General features: G+C 46.5%; 1 protein-coding gene across 5 annotated transcripts in view; it reads left to right on the forward strand.

The window, feature by feature from the left end:
- Positions 1 to 546: 546 nt before the first annotated feature.
- Positions 547 to 15,240, forward strand: part of LOC120690285 (transcription initiation factor IIF subunit alpha-like) — a 37,273-nt gene continuing 22,579 nt past the window's right edge. For 2 of the 5 annotated variants that reach the window (XM_039972883.1, XM_039972882.1), the window contains exons 1-2: positions 554 to 845; positions 2,864 to 3,022. In XM_039972883.1, the coding sequence (XP_039828817.1) occupies positions 672 to 845; positions 2,864 to 3,022 (333 nt within the window). In that variant the 5' untranslated portion in view covers positions 554 to 671. Of the gene's footprint in view, positions 846 to 2,863; positions 3,023 to 15,240 lie in introns of all 5 variants that reach the window. The other 3 variants (XM_039972879.1, XM_039972884.1, XM_039972881.1) reach the window with 2 other exon arrangements.

Raw genomic sequence — 15,240 nt, forward strand, 5'->3', positions numbered from 1 at the left:
GGCACGAAATAGGAGATGGGAACAGATCGGGGGTTCGAACCGTGGCAGCAGCAGGTGCAGGAAGGGTGTTTTAGCGAAAATGACAGGCGAGCGGTTTTGTGCAAGACTGTCATCAATCTCGAATTTTCTCTTCTTCGAATTGAAATATTTTCACTATAAGGGGCTGCGCACGAAATAAACAGGCACGGTTACTGATGGGCCTCTTTGGACTGTGGGATGATTTCAGAAAAGGAAAAAAGGCTTTTTTGAAAATTTTCGAGAGCCTACTTGCCTGCCTACGGACGGATGGATCGCCTCGATCCAACGGACGCAAGTCGAGGCGATGTAGCGGTCCTCCGAGGGCGTCAATCCCTTTGATCGGAGAAAAACTGCTTTTCCAAGACAAGGAATAAGGCTGACCACAGCGGAGGGAGCAAGAGCAAATTTGCACCCTCCTCGTTTCCCACGCCCTCTCTGTCTACAGTACCAAATAGTGCATCTACAGTGCCAAACAGTGTATTTGCTCCTTCATTTCCTCCTTCCACTGTGGACGGTCTAATATACCCGAGTATTTCCGGTCCCAAATCGCCCTGGGCAGAGAGTCAGAGACCGAACTCCTCACCGCATTCTCGCCGACGCCTGAGAAGCCGAAGCTCCCAACCCGCCCGCGTCGGTGCCCCCGCGCAGACGAGATGGGGAGCGCGGACCTGGTGCTCAAGCCGTCGTGCGAGGGCTGCGGCAACACGTCGGACCTTTATGGCACGGGATGCAAGCACACCACGCTCTGCAGCGACTGCGGCAAGTCCATGGCGCGCTCCCGCGCCCGCTGCCTCGTCTGCTCCTTGCCCATCACCAGGCTTATCCGGGTACGGATCCGCTCTTCCGCCCCCCTTTTCCTGGCGCGGGCATGCGGGTGTCGAGACCGGCGTTCGGTGGCGCGGCCGCTACCTTTGCGCGCGTGACTAGGGTTCGCTTGTGCCGATTGATTTCTGCGGTGACAGGTGTTGTTCACGCGGTTTGTGCCTGTTAGGGTTCGGGGTTGGAGGATTGAGATGTTGGTGTGATTTAGGATTCCGACGACCCAATGAGCTGAATTATGTTGCTTAATATGCGTAACCGATATTTCAGTTGGCTTTGTAAATAATACTTGCTGTGGTGGACATGGATTAAATTTGTGTGTGTGTGGGGGGGGGGGGGAGTGGGCGCAGATGCTTGTTAATCGAGCACACACAAAATAGTCAGTACACAAACTTGCTTGCTCTCCACCGATGAGCTAGCGCTAGATGTCAAAGGTTGCGAGAGCTCCAGCTATTGCTATATGTACTTACTACTACTGTCTTACTTGCATCCTTATCTTTTTGGAAGATAACCCAAGAAGTACAATGATTTATTGAAAGATGCAAGGATGCATTTGTGCGCGTAGCCCTTGTTTGATATGGTCCCATGCTAAATTGCAAGACGATTTCTAGGAGTACTAAGCTCTCAATTTTATTCCATACGATGTTTCTTATTGCATTGAGAATATGTAGTAAGTGGCAATATAAATGCTCGATCAATTCCTATGGAACAGCGCTAATGATATTAGAGATGGGAGTGTGAGTAGTGGATATGTTTGCACATGTACATGCAGCCATGCAGAGTTTCAGCAGCTCGGATTGGCGTGGAAGAGCTAGGTATGGTTGGGATCTATCTTCAGCCCTCTTTGGTCCCAACCTAGCTTTGCCACTGAATATATGATTTGAGAGAGTGGATTAGATGGCCATAGGGCTTGAACTTTTATTTGGTATATTGATGTTTCTTTGACATTGATGTGATTGGAAATGGTCACATTCACCATGTAAATTGATGCTTATTGATTCAGTTTAAAGTTTGGCGTTCATCTTTCCTAGACGCTGCACTACCAAGCAATATCTATAGTTTATGCTAGGATGGTTGTGTTATGAGATTCTAGTGCCTACCTGGAAATTATTATGGAAGATCAATCACTTGCTTGTGAGATCAGGCCAATAGAACTTGGAGTGGATCATGATTTCATTAGTCAAATGAGTAAAATGATAGTTTACAAAGGTCGACCCTGGTAACCTGTGTTGCACCGATTCCGACACGTGTATCGGACATGGGGATTTGCCGTTTCTCGAAAAATGCAGACACGGTGACCATGGTTCTTACGGTGGTAAGGCGATGTGTGGTGAGTCACCACCGCCCAGCCACCTAGGCGGGCTAAGGCGACGCCTTAGCCCAAAACAAGGGAAGCGCCTAGGCGACGCCATGAGAACCATTACGGTGACACGGCCATATATTTTGCAAAACAAGCAACATTGAAGTTTTAGAAGAGATATATGGGAAGAATGGGGATCGAAATAGATTGGGATTTCGGAGGAGGAAGAGAAACCAATCAGCCTCCTGCTCCTAGGCAGGAGGTGGCCGGCAAGCAGCAAGGGTGGAGGTGAGGCTTGTGGCGGCGCGGGGTGGTTCGCCCAAGGAGGACGACGCCAGGCGCTGGTTTTGCGAGTCCAGGCCAGGCGGGGGTTATTCAGGGGGCAGCTTGGTCTTGGTGGGCTGGGCCGTATCGAATAAGTACTGACAGATGTATCGCTGAAGTATCAGTTGGCCTTTGGACGTAGCCTGTGATGGAGGAAGAAACCAATGACATGAAGAGAAGTTATATTAGTTATGTGTTGTGTATTGGCACACTACCTAAGGACATATTAGTTAAAGGTCATGCTAGTTTCACAATTTTGCAGGTGCTTCATGTTGAATTAGTCAATGCTGCAGTTTACCCCACATAATTTGTTTTCCTTTTGTTGCTCCTGTATGCAAGGCATTTTTAGGTTTGATATTTGATTAATTTCTTCATCACTCAGTGCCAATTGCTCTTTGGCAGGAATATAATGTCCGAGCTAATGCTGTTACGGATAAGACATACTCTATTGGAAGATTTGTCACTGGTTTACCTCCTTTCTCGAAGAAGAAGAGTGCTGAGAACAAGTGGTCTCTTCATAAGGAGGGCCTACAAGGACGTCAAATACCTGACAATATGCGGGTATGTATTCACATTTACTTAACTCCTTCAAATATATAAAAAACAATGCATTTTGTTTCTTGCGAATCTTTTTTTCTTCATAAGATGGAACTTTATACTGCACCTATCTTTCGGTGATTACCCATCATTGCTGTTTATCTGACAATGTGCTCACTATTTCCATGAAATGAATAAATACTTTACCATCTGTCCTTAGTTACCCTTTTTCAGTTTTTGTCATTATTGTCTTGCTTACAATCATACTTGAAGTCGAGTGGCTTATGCACTAATAGGCAATGTTTTCAAATCGTCTAGTCGGACCTAGTCGCCATGGGACCGATAAGGCGACTAGTCGTGATTAGTCGTCGATCAGGCCGATTAGTCGAGCCTAGTCGGTCCTAGTCGTTTGTATAGTCGTCCTATGTGTACCAAGACTGATATGATATATATGCTATATCTTACTTAATATAAAGCAAGCATGAAGACAACAATGATGGTCATTGATCCACATCTGCACATACACATAACACTAAGCAGAGGAGAGAAAGAAGCTAGAACAATAGCAAAGGAAAGCAAAAGTAGAGCAAGAGTGGAAGTGGAGCTCGAGCATGAGTAGATAGTAGAGCAGGGGAGGGGAGAGCACAGAGCAGAAGCATGACACCGTCGGAGGATGAGGAGCTCATCTTCAGGTGCTGCTGGCGGTGGCAGCTGGTGGAGGCGGAATAAAGCAGCGGAAGGAAGAGGGTCGCTGGGTCCTGCCCGAACTCCTGGGTAGCAGGCCAGCAGTTGCGCCGGCGGACGTGCAGCAGGTGGCGACGGACTCCTAGAGTGTGGACGGCAGCTGCTCTGTCTCAGGCTCTATAGACCAAAAACCTAATGGGCCACCTCGCCAGCCTACCATCGGCCGAAGCCCACAACTCAAACAACCCAGAAAACAATCCTGAGTCTGATCGTTTTCCTGCCTGATCGGTCCGACTAATCGCGATTAGGCGACGACTAGTCGGACGACTAGAAAACTAGTCGCTCAGACCTACTCGGTGTCCCTTATCAAGGTCATTGGACCGATAAGCTCGACTAATCGTGATTAGTCGGACGACTAGATAACACTGCTAATAGGATGCCTAGGTGCCTAAGACTTCTATCACAATCTGCAACTTTCATTGTGTAGTGTACTCCTCGGAGACTAAAGACTCTTATCACATCTTGCAGCTTTCATTGTGTTCTGCTTATCTGTCCAGACTATTATTGGTACATTAGAAGGTTGTAATCATGATGAAGATAGAAGATCGTGGTTTTTAAGTTGTTGCTTAGGTGTCTTGGTGGAAATTGAATCGTGGCATCCCGGTCGCCACGACCCCTGGTTTTGTGGCATCTAGAGCTGTTGCCTATGTGGGTATGGCGTAATTTTTCTGCTAGGTGGACACCACGCGAGCGATTTGGCGTGTGCTTGGGGGAAAGGGGTATGATATGGGAGAATTATCTGCTTGCAAGGGAATCCACGTGCCTACACCTCGGATTTAGAACAAGACGGGAAGAGAAGGTGGCAGCACCAGGAATCCTTGGCGATTTCATGTTGCTCTGATCCTGTTGTGCCCGCTCCCTAATCCATGGCTCCAGCCCCTGCTCTGATCTCTATCCGCACCTCCTTTCTCTACGTCGGCCGATCTGGGCGGCTCCCTTGTTAGGAGCGCCTGTGCCGCTCTCCAACGTCCTCTCACCTTTGCCACCTTGCCGGCACCCAATTCTTCTTCCCCCTTTGCACGCAGTTGCATGGACTCCAAAACTTTGCCGTTCTCCAATGTTCATGTTGCTTCCTGCTAGTTCAGGATATGTGTATGGCGTCACTTCGCTACCCACCTTATTCGCCTTGGCATCTAAATGGGGTAGGTCGCTAGCCTCACCTTACCGCATTAATAACCATGTGTGAAATAGATATGTAGGAAGGAGGGATGGGAAATGTTTATGCAAATCTGGTCAACACACGAATGCAATAGCACGCGCAGATTGCAAACGATCTTCACCAGCGAACTCCCTGCGCCGACCGGTCCAACCGGCTAGGTGGACCGGTCTGACTTGTACGTTAGAGAGATCATGACAACCTAGAATCATGAGCGCGGGAGGGACTCCGTTGGAGCTAATGGAACTAGGATTGTCCTGAGATAGGCAAACCACTCAGAACACCTTCAAACGTTGTAGAAATGCCTGAAGAACAGCAAAAGGGTTGGAAAAGCTAGGGTTTGGAAGAAGTAAAGGTAAAGTGTATTAATTTGATTGGGGATATTCTCAATCGGCCGTGGCCCTTCATATATACAGGGTGGGGAGGTCTGTACCCAATAGGAGTCGAAGTCTATAAATATCACATGTCAAAATACAACTCCTAACTTGGATTGAGCTGTTTCGACCGGTCTGACCGGTACACCAACCGGTCCGACCGCCTCTGGACTAGTTGGACTGGTCAGACTCTGGTGCAAGTCTTCCTGGATGCATAAGTTCCTCATCCGGACTCGAACGTTCTATATATACATTTCGATCTTGATGAGATCTACGCAATGGTGCAGTCTAGTTGGTAATTTGACAATATTTTCCATACCGGTTTGACTGGTTTACATGACCGGTCTGATCGGTTTGCCCAGATTGTCCAGCAAACTTGAATTGTGCTAATTTCGTGTGTCAACATATGCCGTCCTGTTTCTTGATAAAGTTTGCGTACTAAGAAACATTTCTCAAAGCCCAAAATTGCACTGAAAAATGAGAAACATGTGCACCAATCATGCCTTGCTTTCATTGGCGATATTGTATATCGGCTGTCTTGATTCTGCTCAATATTTTGACTTCAGTTTTGCTGCATACTGTTGATACATCTTGTGTGAGTGAGACAAGCCTAATTACACATTACCTCGGCTGTGAATTCTTGAAACACTAATCAAAACCATTCTCGCACTTGTTAGCCAGGATTGGATTGCTCTTGTTTGTTTTCACGTCTTTGACCGGTATCCGGTTTTTTAATTTTTTTTTGGGGGTTATGTAGACTTTTTCCTAAGTGGGACAAGCATTTCTCAACTAAGTGAGGTACCAAGCCCTCCAAATCTCCTCTACGGCAGGCTAAATTAAGCATTGCTGTAAAAGCATCACCCACAAAATTGATTAGCGGTGACAGCGGGTCCCCTTGTCTCAACCCTTTAAATCTTTTGAAAAACTCTCTTGTTTCTCCATTCACATCCACGGCTACTCTTCCACCTTAGCCACTTTAATCATCCAATTAAACCACAATGGTGAGAAGCCTTTCTTGTTCAGCACCTCTTCCAAGAACTTCCAACTCACTCTATCATATGCTTTTTCGAAATCCAATTTCAGGATAACCCCCTCCTGCTTATTCCTCGTCAACTCATGTAGCTCTTCTTGGATAATTACTACCCCATCTAAGACGGTTTGATTTTTGCTAGTAACTGTACCAGCCATCTCAGTTAGTCTTAGGGGCCAGCACCTTTTTAATGATTTTGTATATCATATTTAGCAAACAAATCGGTCTGTATTGCTTGATGTTATTGGGAAGTTTCATGTTCGGATTTCAGATGATCACACCATAGTTCAATCTCCATAAGTCCAACTTACCGCTATGCAGATCATCTAGCATCTCGTCAATGATGAGTCTCAGTTGGGGCCAAAGCTATTTGAAGAATTCAATTGACAGGCCATCCGGGCCAGGAGCTGTGTTATTCCTAATCTCTTTTAGAGCTGCATCAATCTCTTCCAAGGATAACTGGTGAGTCAATCTCTCATTTTCCTCTTCAGTGACTCTTTGTGAAGAGTCCCAAATCTCATCTCTTAGGTGGATTTCTGGTGTTTCCTCTCTACCAAACAACATTTTATAGTACTCCATAATGTGTTTTTTGAGCTCTTCAAAATCAGTAGTCACCCCATCTTCATCTTCTAAAGAACTAATTGTGGATTTTCTTTTCCTGCCATTCGCACATTTATGAAAGGAGGTATTAGAGTCACCTTTTAGAATCCATTTCTCTCCACCTTGTTTTTGCCAATACATCTCTTCAGTGACAAAGATCTCTTGGATTTCTTTTTCTAACTGATATCTCCTTTCCCACTCAGCCTCAGACAGTTGTACCCTCTCTGCTTTGTCTTCTGTGGATTTAATCTCCAACAAAATCTCTTGTTTATGTTTTCTCTTCCCACTTTAAAACTTGGCGCCCCAGCCCTTCATGATTCTTCTCAATTTGGAAGACCACTCAGCCTCAGACAGTTGTACCCTCTCTGCTTTGTCTTCTGTGGATTTAATCTCCAACAAAATCTCTTGTTTATGTTTTCTCTTCCCACTTTAAAACTTGGCGCCCCAGCCCTTCATGATTCTTCTCAATTTGGAAGAGACGACATGCCAATGGTCCAGACAGTTATGTTTGTATCTCTCCGGCCACTTACTCACCACCCGAGGAGCAAAGTCATCCTGCAAAAGCCAAGCCGGCTCAAACCGAAAGTTAAGGTACACCTCTCAGGCGCCCCTGTATCTACCACAAGCGGATTATGATCGGAACCAATTCTAGAAAGGGCCTGGACTCGGACCAAGGGAAACAGATCCTCCCAAGAATTGTTAACAAAAACTCTATCGAGCACACTCTGCTCCGGATTTAGTTGTTTATTCGTCCAAGTATATCTGCAGCCTCCCCTATGTAATTCCCTTAACTCTGCTTCTGCCACCATATCATCAAATGCATCCATAAATCTGCGATCTATGTTGCCCAAGGATTTATCTTCTGTTTTCCTGACAAGGTTGAAATCCCCACCCAGAATCAGTGGAAGACGGTTACACTTGATCTTGTCTCAGATCTCTTGCAGAAAAAGGCAATTTCTTTTCATCTTGTATTGGACCATACACGTTGATCAGCTCCCACACAACGCCATCATCAATGTTTTTCACCTGAATGCTTGATAGAATTAACCATGCTCCTCTCGGCAAACCTCAACCTTGATGCGGGGACTTGCCCGATCTTCCCGTGTAGGATCTGGGGATAACTTGACCCGTGCAACCTGACGAACCGATGGCACCAACAGCTGCTCGAACAGCCACCTGTGACAAATGATTTCGCCCAACCACACGATTTGGTCGATGCCTAACCTGAACCACGCAAGGTAGAGGCAATGCTCTTGCAAATCACAAGGAAACACAAGAACAAATGGTAGAGAAAGCTCCCAATCCTCAAGGGGGCAGCTATGGCACAACCCTAAGGACAAGAGCACTTGGCTTCTCTATTTTTCTGAGTTCAATTCATGGTTAGGGTTTCCACCAAGTGCACAAGTGATATTTATACTAGGAACATCCCTCCTAGCTGGGCCGGAGGCTTTAGAAACAGGCCCAATCCAAAAAATACATGAGTTGGAACATCTCACGGGCTGGTCAGATCGGACCAGTCCGAACTACCTCGCTCAGATCGGACCAGTCCGAACTACATTGTTCCCGAACAGTCTTCACAAAAATGGGCATAACTCCCTCCATACAACTTCAATCGATGTGCCGTTTGTTGCATATGAAAGTAGACTTGATAAGCTTTCCATCCATGTATAATACATGGGGTAGAACCTAATAGAATGATACAGAATTCACCGTGAAGTTAGAAGTCAGATCGGACCGGTCTGAACTACATGGCTCTGGAACAGTCTTCACCAAAATAGGCTCTGCAAACAGCTTCAATGGATGTGCGGGTTGTTGCATATGAAAGTAGACTTCAAGACGCTTCCAACGGTATAGGATACTCATGGTGAAACCTTCGGAATTGGTACAGTTCTTGCCTTAAACTTCTGTTGCAAAATCTGGTGCCATCACAGGGACAGATGGAATGGCCTCCTCTTGGAACCTAAGGACAAAAAATGCACTTCCATTAGACAGTAAATAATTCTTAGTAGAGGCATGTTCACATTCATTAAGTACTAGATTCACCTCATCTTGTAGTAGTTGTGCTCTTGCTCGAGTCAACGGTCCCTTGTAGACATCGTTATCTTGTCCATCATGTGGGCTATCTTGTTCATCACTTGGGATGCCCTCATCATCCACCCCTTCTTAAAAAAGAGTCGACCTCGACTCTGATTCTTTTCCAAAGAATGGAGATAAATCAGCAACGTTGAATGTGTTGCTCACTGCATAATCATCTCCTGGAAGCTCAATCTTGTAGGCATTGTCATTTATTTTTGCAAGGACTTTGAATGGACCATCTCCACGGGGCAGCAGCTTTGATTTTCGTTTTTCTGGAAATCTATCCTTCCGAAGATGCACCCAAACAAGGTCTCCAGGTTGAAAGGTCACCCTTTTACGGTTCTTGTTTGCCTTGGCAGCATAGTGCTTGGATTTCTTCTCAATCTCTTGCTTGGTCTTTATGTGGATGCTCTTCACATACTCAGCTCTCTTAGAAGCCTCCATATTTGTGCACTCTTGCAGTGGAAGTGGCAGCAAATCAAGTGGTGTGATCGGTTTCAAACCGTACACCACCTCAAATGGGCACATTTGTGTGGTAGAGTGGACGGCTCGATTGTATGCAAACTCAACATGTGGCAAGCAATCTTCCCACACCTTCAGATTCTTCTTGGTACGCCATGGAGTCTCACAACTTCCCTGAAAAACAAGTCAGCTACATGTGACGCATCGTCGCTCTTGTGGCAAGGAATAAAATGTGCCATTTTAGAGAATCTATCCACAACAATAAAAACTGAATTCTTGCCCTTCTTAGTTCTTGGTAACCCCAAAACAAAATCCATACTTATATCTTCCCATGGTGCACTTGGGGTAGGGAGTGGAGTGTACAAACCGTGAGGGTTCAGTTTTGATTTAGCTTTGTGGCAGGTGGTACATCGCTGCACGAACCTCTCGACATCACGCCTCATCTTAGGCCAATAGAAGTGATCACTCAGCAGCAAGTCTTGTCTCTCCCAAAGTGGCTCATCAATCCACCCATATGTGATTCCTGCAATAAGAGCAAATGAATGGACGAATCTGGAATACACAATTTGTTAGCTCGGAATAAGAACCCATCATGCAAATGGTACTTGTCCCATCCTTTTTCTTCTTGACATTTCAAATATGGTTCTGCAAAAACAAGGTCAGCAGCATATAATTCCTTTATGTTCTCTAGTCCTGGGACCTTGACTTCCAATTGATTTAGCAAAACACTCTTTCTTGACAATATAAGGAAAAGACTCAATGAACTCCATCCACTTGTCATGTCTACGGTTCAATTTTGCTTGGCCTTTCAGATATTTCAAAGCTTCTTGATCAGAATGAATGATGAATTCTTTAGGCCAAAGATAATGTTGCCAAGTTTCAAGCACACGAACTAGAGCATATAGTTCTTTGTCATAAACAGGATAATTCAGTTGAGCACCACCAAGTTTCTCACTAAAGTATGCTATGGGTTTTTCTTCTTGCATCAAAACACCTCCTATGCCTATCCCACTAGCATCACATTCAATCTCATAAGATTTATTAAAATCTGGCAAAGCAAGCAATGAGGCTGAAGTTAAACAAGTCTTTAGCTCTTGAAAAGCAGCTTCTTGTGATTTACCCCACACAAATTCAACATCCTTCTTGGTTAGCTCATTCAATGGGGCTGCAATGGTGCTGAAATTCTTCACAAAGCGTCGGTAGAAGCCGGCAAGACCATGAAAGCTTCTGACTTGGCTCACATTGACAGGAGTAGGCCCATTCTGGATAGCTTCAACTTTGGATTCATCCACCTCAACTCCCTGCCCTGAAACAACAAAGCCCAAGAACACAACCTTGTCGGTGCAAAAGGTGCACTTTTCTAGGTTAGCATACAATTTCTCAGTTCTAAGCACCTCCAAAACTATTTTTATATGTTCCACATGTTCTTCCATAGTGCGGCTGTATATCAAAATGTCATCAAAATAAGCCACCACAAATTTTCCTATGAAAATTCTCAAAACATGGTTCATCAAGCGCATGAATGTGCTGGGTGCATTAGTTAAACCAAAAGGCATTACTAACCACTCATACAAACCAAATTTTGTTTTAAAGGCTGTTTTCCATTCATCTCCTTCATTCTAATCTAATGGTATCCGCTACGTAGGTCAATTTTAGAGAAAATAACAGCACCACTAAGTTCATCAAGCCTAGGGATGGGATGACGATATCGGATAGTAATGTTGTTAATAGCTCTATAATCAACACACATTCTCCAAGTACCATTTTTCTTTGGAACAAGAGTAACAGGGACAGCACAAGGACTGAGGCTTTCACGCACATACCCTTTGTCGAGTAGTTCTTGCACTTGTTGTTGAATTTCCTTTGTTTCTTCTGGATTGGTGCGGTACGGTGGACGGTTTGGAAGTGAAGTGTTAAGGGTATAATAGTCAAGGGTAGTTTAGTCTTTTCCTATTCTAGGGTTTGGGTGTTCTCATGTACTATATATATCCCCATTGGGTCAATATAATCTAACATTTTCAGCCTCCATTCATTCATAACATGGTATCAAAGCTAAGGTTGAAATCTCAGATCCTGTTGTAGGCATCACCATCTTCCCCAGCGCTGTCCCCAGGAGCATCGATTTGCTCCTGGGGGCCGGCATCTTCCAGCCCCAAATCCATTTTTTCCCCTTTTGCGTCCTAGCAGCAGCAGCAGCAAGATCCGTTCCAGCGTCGCCCCTGCGGCACCATCTTCATTGTAGCAGCAGCAGCATCATCTCGTCTGCGTTGCCATCCTCTCGTCCGCGCCGCCATCCTCTCCGCCGCCGTCGCGGGTGGATCTGCTATTCCCGGTTGCCCGTCGCGCGGCCGCAGGGCTCCATCCGCGCGGCTGTCCGCTCGTCGCGGACGCTGCCGCGGGCCCTCATCCGCGCCCGTCGCGCGGCCGCCGTCCGCTCCATCCGCGCCGTCCCTGCCCGTCGCGGGCTCCGATCCCTCCGCCACCGTCCAACGGATCACCACCGCGCCGCCCTATCGTGTGCCCGTCCCCGCCGTCGTCGCAGCTACCTCCCCGGCCGTCCCTCCCCGCCATCCGCTTCGTCCTGTCGAGGGAGGGGGTGGTGCAGCTGCTCGTCGAGTCGAGAGAGGGAGCTGCCCATTGCGGCTCGTCCCGGCGTGGATCTCCCGCCGCCGGCCACCCGCCCGTCGCGGATCAGCTCGTCACGGTCATCTCCTGCCGCCCGTCGTCGCAGCTACCTCCCCGGCCGTCCCTCCCCGCCATCTGCTCCGTCCTGTCGAGGGAGGGGGTGGTGCAGCTGCCCGTCGAGTCGAGAGAGGGAGCTGCCCGTTGCGGCTCGTCCTGGCGTGGATCTCCCGCCGCCGGCCACCCGCCCGTCGCGGATCAGCTCGTCACGGTCATCTCCTGCCGCCCGTCGTCGCAGCTACCTCCCCGGCCGTCCCTCCCCGCCATTCGCTCTGTCCTGTCGAGGGAGGGGGTGGTGCAGCTGCCCGTCGAGTCGAGAGAGGGAGCTGCCCGTTGCGGCTCGTCCCGGCGTGGATCTCCCGCCGCCGGCCACCCGCCCGTCGCGGATCAGCTCGTCACGGTCATCTCCTGCCGCCCGTGGCAGCAACACCCCCTCTGCTGCATCCACGCCAATCTAAGTCCAATTTCATTGCTTCGTAATTCTGCTGCTTGCTTATGCGTGCTGCTGCTAGTGTGCGGCTGTGCTGCTCTGCTCATCTGCTCATATGGTCGGCTGTCCATCCACATCATCTTTTGCTTGTTGCTTGCTGCTGCTTGCATCCATCATCAGATTTTGCCTGTACCTGCTGCTATCTTAGTCCTAATTGTCCAATTATGTCGTATCCATCCAAGTCACTATTAATCCAAGTCCAATTGCATACCTTCAGTTCATCAATGCCGTGCATGTCCACAAAATTCATTGTCAGATTAGCCAATTTCTTTGTTTTGTTTTATGGTTAGCTGAGTCCCGTCGATTTAGCTAGTCACATCATCATTGTGGTGCGGCAATGCCCGCTTGGTCCCTTTCGGAGCCGTTTTGCTCCACATCATGACCAATGGCCATCTATTTGTCGTCATCATCATGTCATCTCCCTGCTTGCCGTCTTGCAGCAGTGATCTCTCATTTCTCTCTTTGGCTGGTTTGACACATCTCGCTGTTATTGTCAAGTTCAAAATCTCCAAAGCAAGGTTCATGTTTGAAGAGTCGACGTACTGGTTTGTGAAGACTCGGGCTATTTGCTGAAGTACGGTTGTGAAGGCAATACCCTCTTGTGGAGGAGATCGTCTACATCAACATGTTCAAGAGTTGCACGCTTTGACGATATCTTTGATTTTGGACTCTGGATGTATCTTTGTTTTATTTTTTTTTCTTTCTTTTCGTTCAGTCTAGTGCGTAGTGTCAACTCTCCAAATGCAACGCCATTGCATTCACGTTGCATTTGAGAGGGGGTGTTAAGGGTATAATAGTCAAGGGTAGTTTAGTCTTTTCCTATTCTAGGATTTGGGTGCTCTCATGTACTATATATATCCCCATTGGGGCTGGTCAATATAATCTAACATTTTCAGCCTCCATTCATTCATAACAACCTCCGTTCGGAAATGATCTACATATTTTGACTAGAGAAAGTCATTCGAAGTAAAGTTTGACTTATTAATCACTCTTAGAATATAATGTCAATTACGAATAACTCAATGTCATCTCAAAACCTCTTTGAATACATATGTATTGACATAAATTTTATAAACTAATTATACATATAATTTAACTAATTATTAGTCAAAGTTTATAAAGTTTGACTTTTCCTAGTCAAAATACGTAGATCATTTCCGGACGGAGGGAGTATTTGATGTTCAATCCCATGAAGTGGAAGTAGGCCAGCTGGTACTTCCTCCGGAAAAACATCAATGAAATCCTGCAACACATTGGAAACAACACTAGGAAGAGAAGTCATGTCGTTAGTGGTAAGAATTGCATCTTTGTATAACAGCACAAAGTGTCATGTTTGGGTTCTCCCTCATTTCTCTCATTTCAGATTTGGTGGCTATCATGACAACCCTTTTCCTCTCATGCTCTCTCTTTCCACTCATGTTTGGCTTGTGGCGCTCACTCACCAATTTTTGGACAACACTAGTGTTTTTCTTTTCTCTCTCGCTCTCACTCAATTTCTTTTGCATGTCAGCTGCCATGATTTGAGCTGGTGTCATTGGCAGTAATTTGACCCCTTTCCCTTGCCACTTGAAGGCATGTGTGTTTTCATACCCATCATGTACAACCGTCATGTACATACGCCTATCAAATTGCCACGGCCTTCCCAAGAGCAAGTGGCAAACCGTCATGGGCACAACATCACAATCAACAGTGTCGGTGTAATCATGTATGCTGAATTGTAGAGAATTGGGAAACACCACACACCCAAAGGAGGGGGGTGACCTCTATTATATATTGCCGTATGGCTTGGAGTACAAGTAAACTCAATACAAGGAAATACAACAATATATCTCTAATACCCGCCCGTAGTCGTAGGCGGAGCTAAACGAAGACCAAGACTAGTCCTAAAATCAGTGTACAACTGGACATGAAGTCCTTTAGTCATGATGTCAGCATACTGATGAGAAGACGGGACATGCAAGACCCGAATCTCTCCCAAAGCCACCTTCTCGCGAACAAAATGAATATCAATCTCTATGTGCTTTGTGCGACGATGATGGACAGGATTAAAGTCATATATACAGCACTAACGTTGTCGCAATAAACAACGGTAGCCTTGGCGAGGGGAACATGAAGCTCCTGAAGCAACTGTCGGAGCCAACAACACTCAGCAACAACGTGCGCCAATGCCCGGTACTCAGCCTCAGCACTAGAACGAGAAACTGTAGTCTGGCGTTTAGAGGACCAAGACACCAGATTATCTCCAAGATATACACAGTAGCCTGAGGTGGATCGTCGGGAATCAGGATATCCTGCCCAATCAGCATCAGAATATGCGGTGAGTGTGTCGACAGAGCCAACTCCCAAAGAAAGACCAGCGTCCAGAGTGCCCTTGACATAACGCAAAATCCGCTTGACGAGTGCAAGATGTGGTTCCCTCGGATCATGCATAAACAAGCAGACTTGCTGAACATCATAGGCCAAATCAGGACGAGTCAAAGTGAGATACTGCAGTGTAACAACAATACTCCTGTACTCTGAAGGATTCGCAACCGGAGGACCATCTGTAGCAGACAGCTGGGACTTGCTATCAATTGGCGTCAAGGTAGAGTGACACTCGCTCATACCAGCGCGCTGTAGCAGATTCGA

This window comes from Panicum virgatum, chromosome 9N, assembly GCF_016808335.1.
Source record: "Panicum virgatum strain AP13 chromosome 9N, P.virgatum_v5, whole genome shotgun sequence".
Classification (NCBI taxonomy): Eukaryota; Viridiplantae; Streptophyta; class Magnoliopsida; order Poales; family Poaceae; genus Panicum; species Panicum virgatum.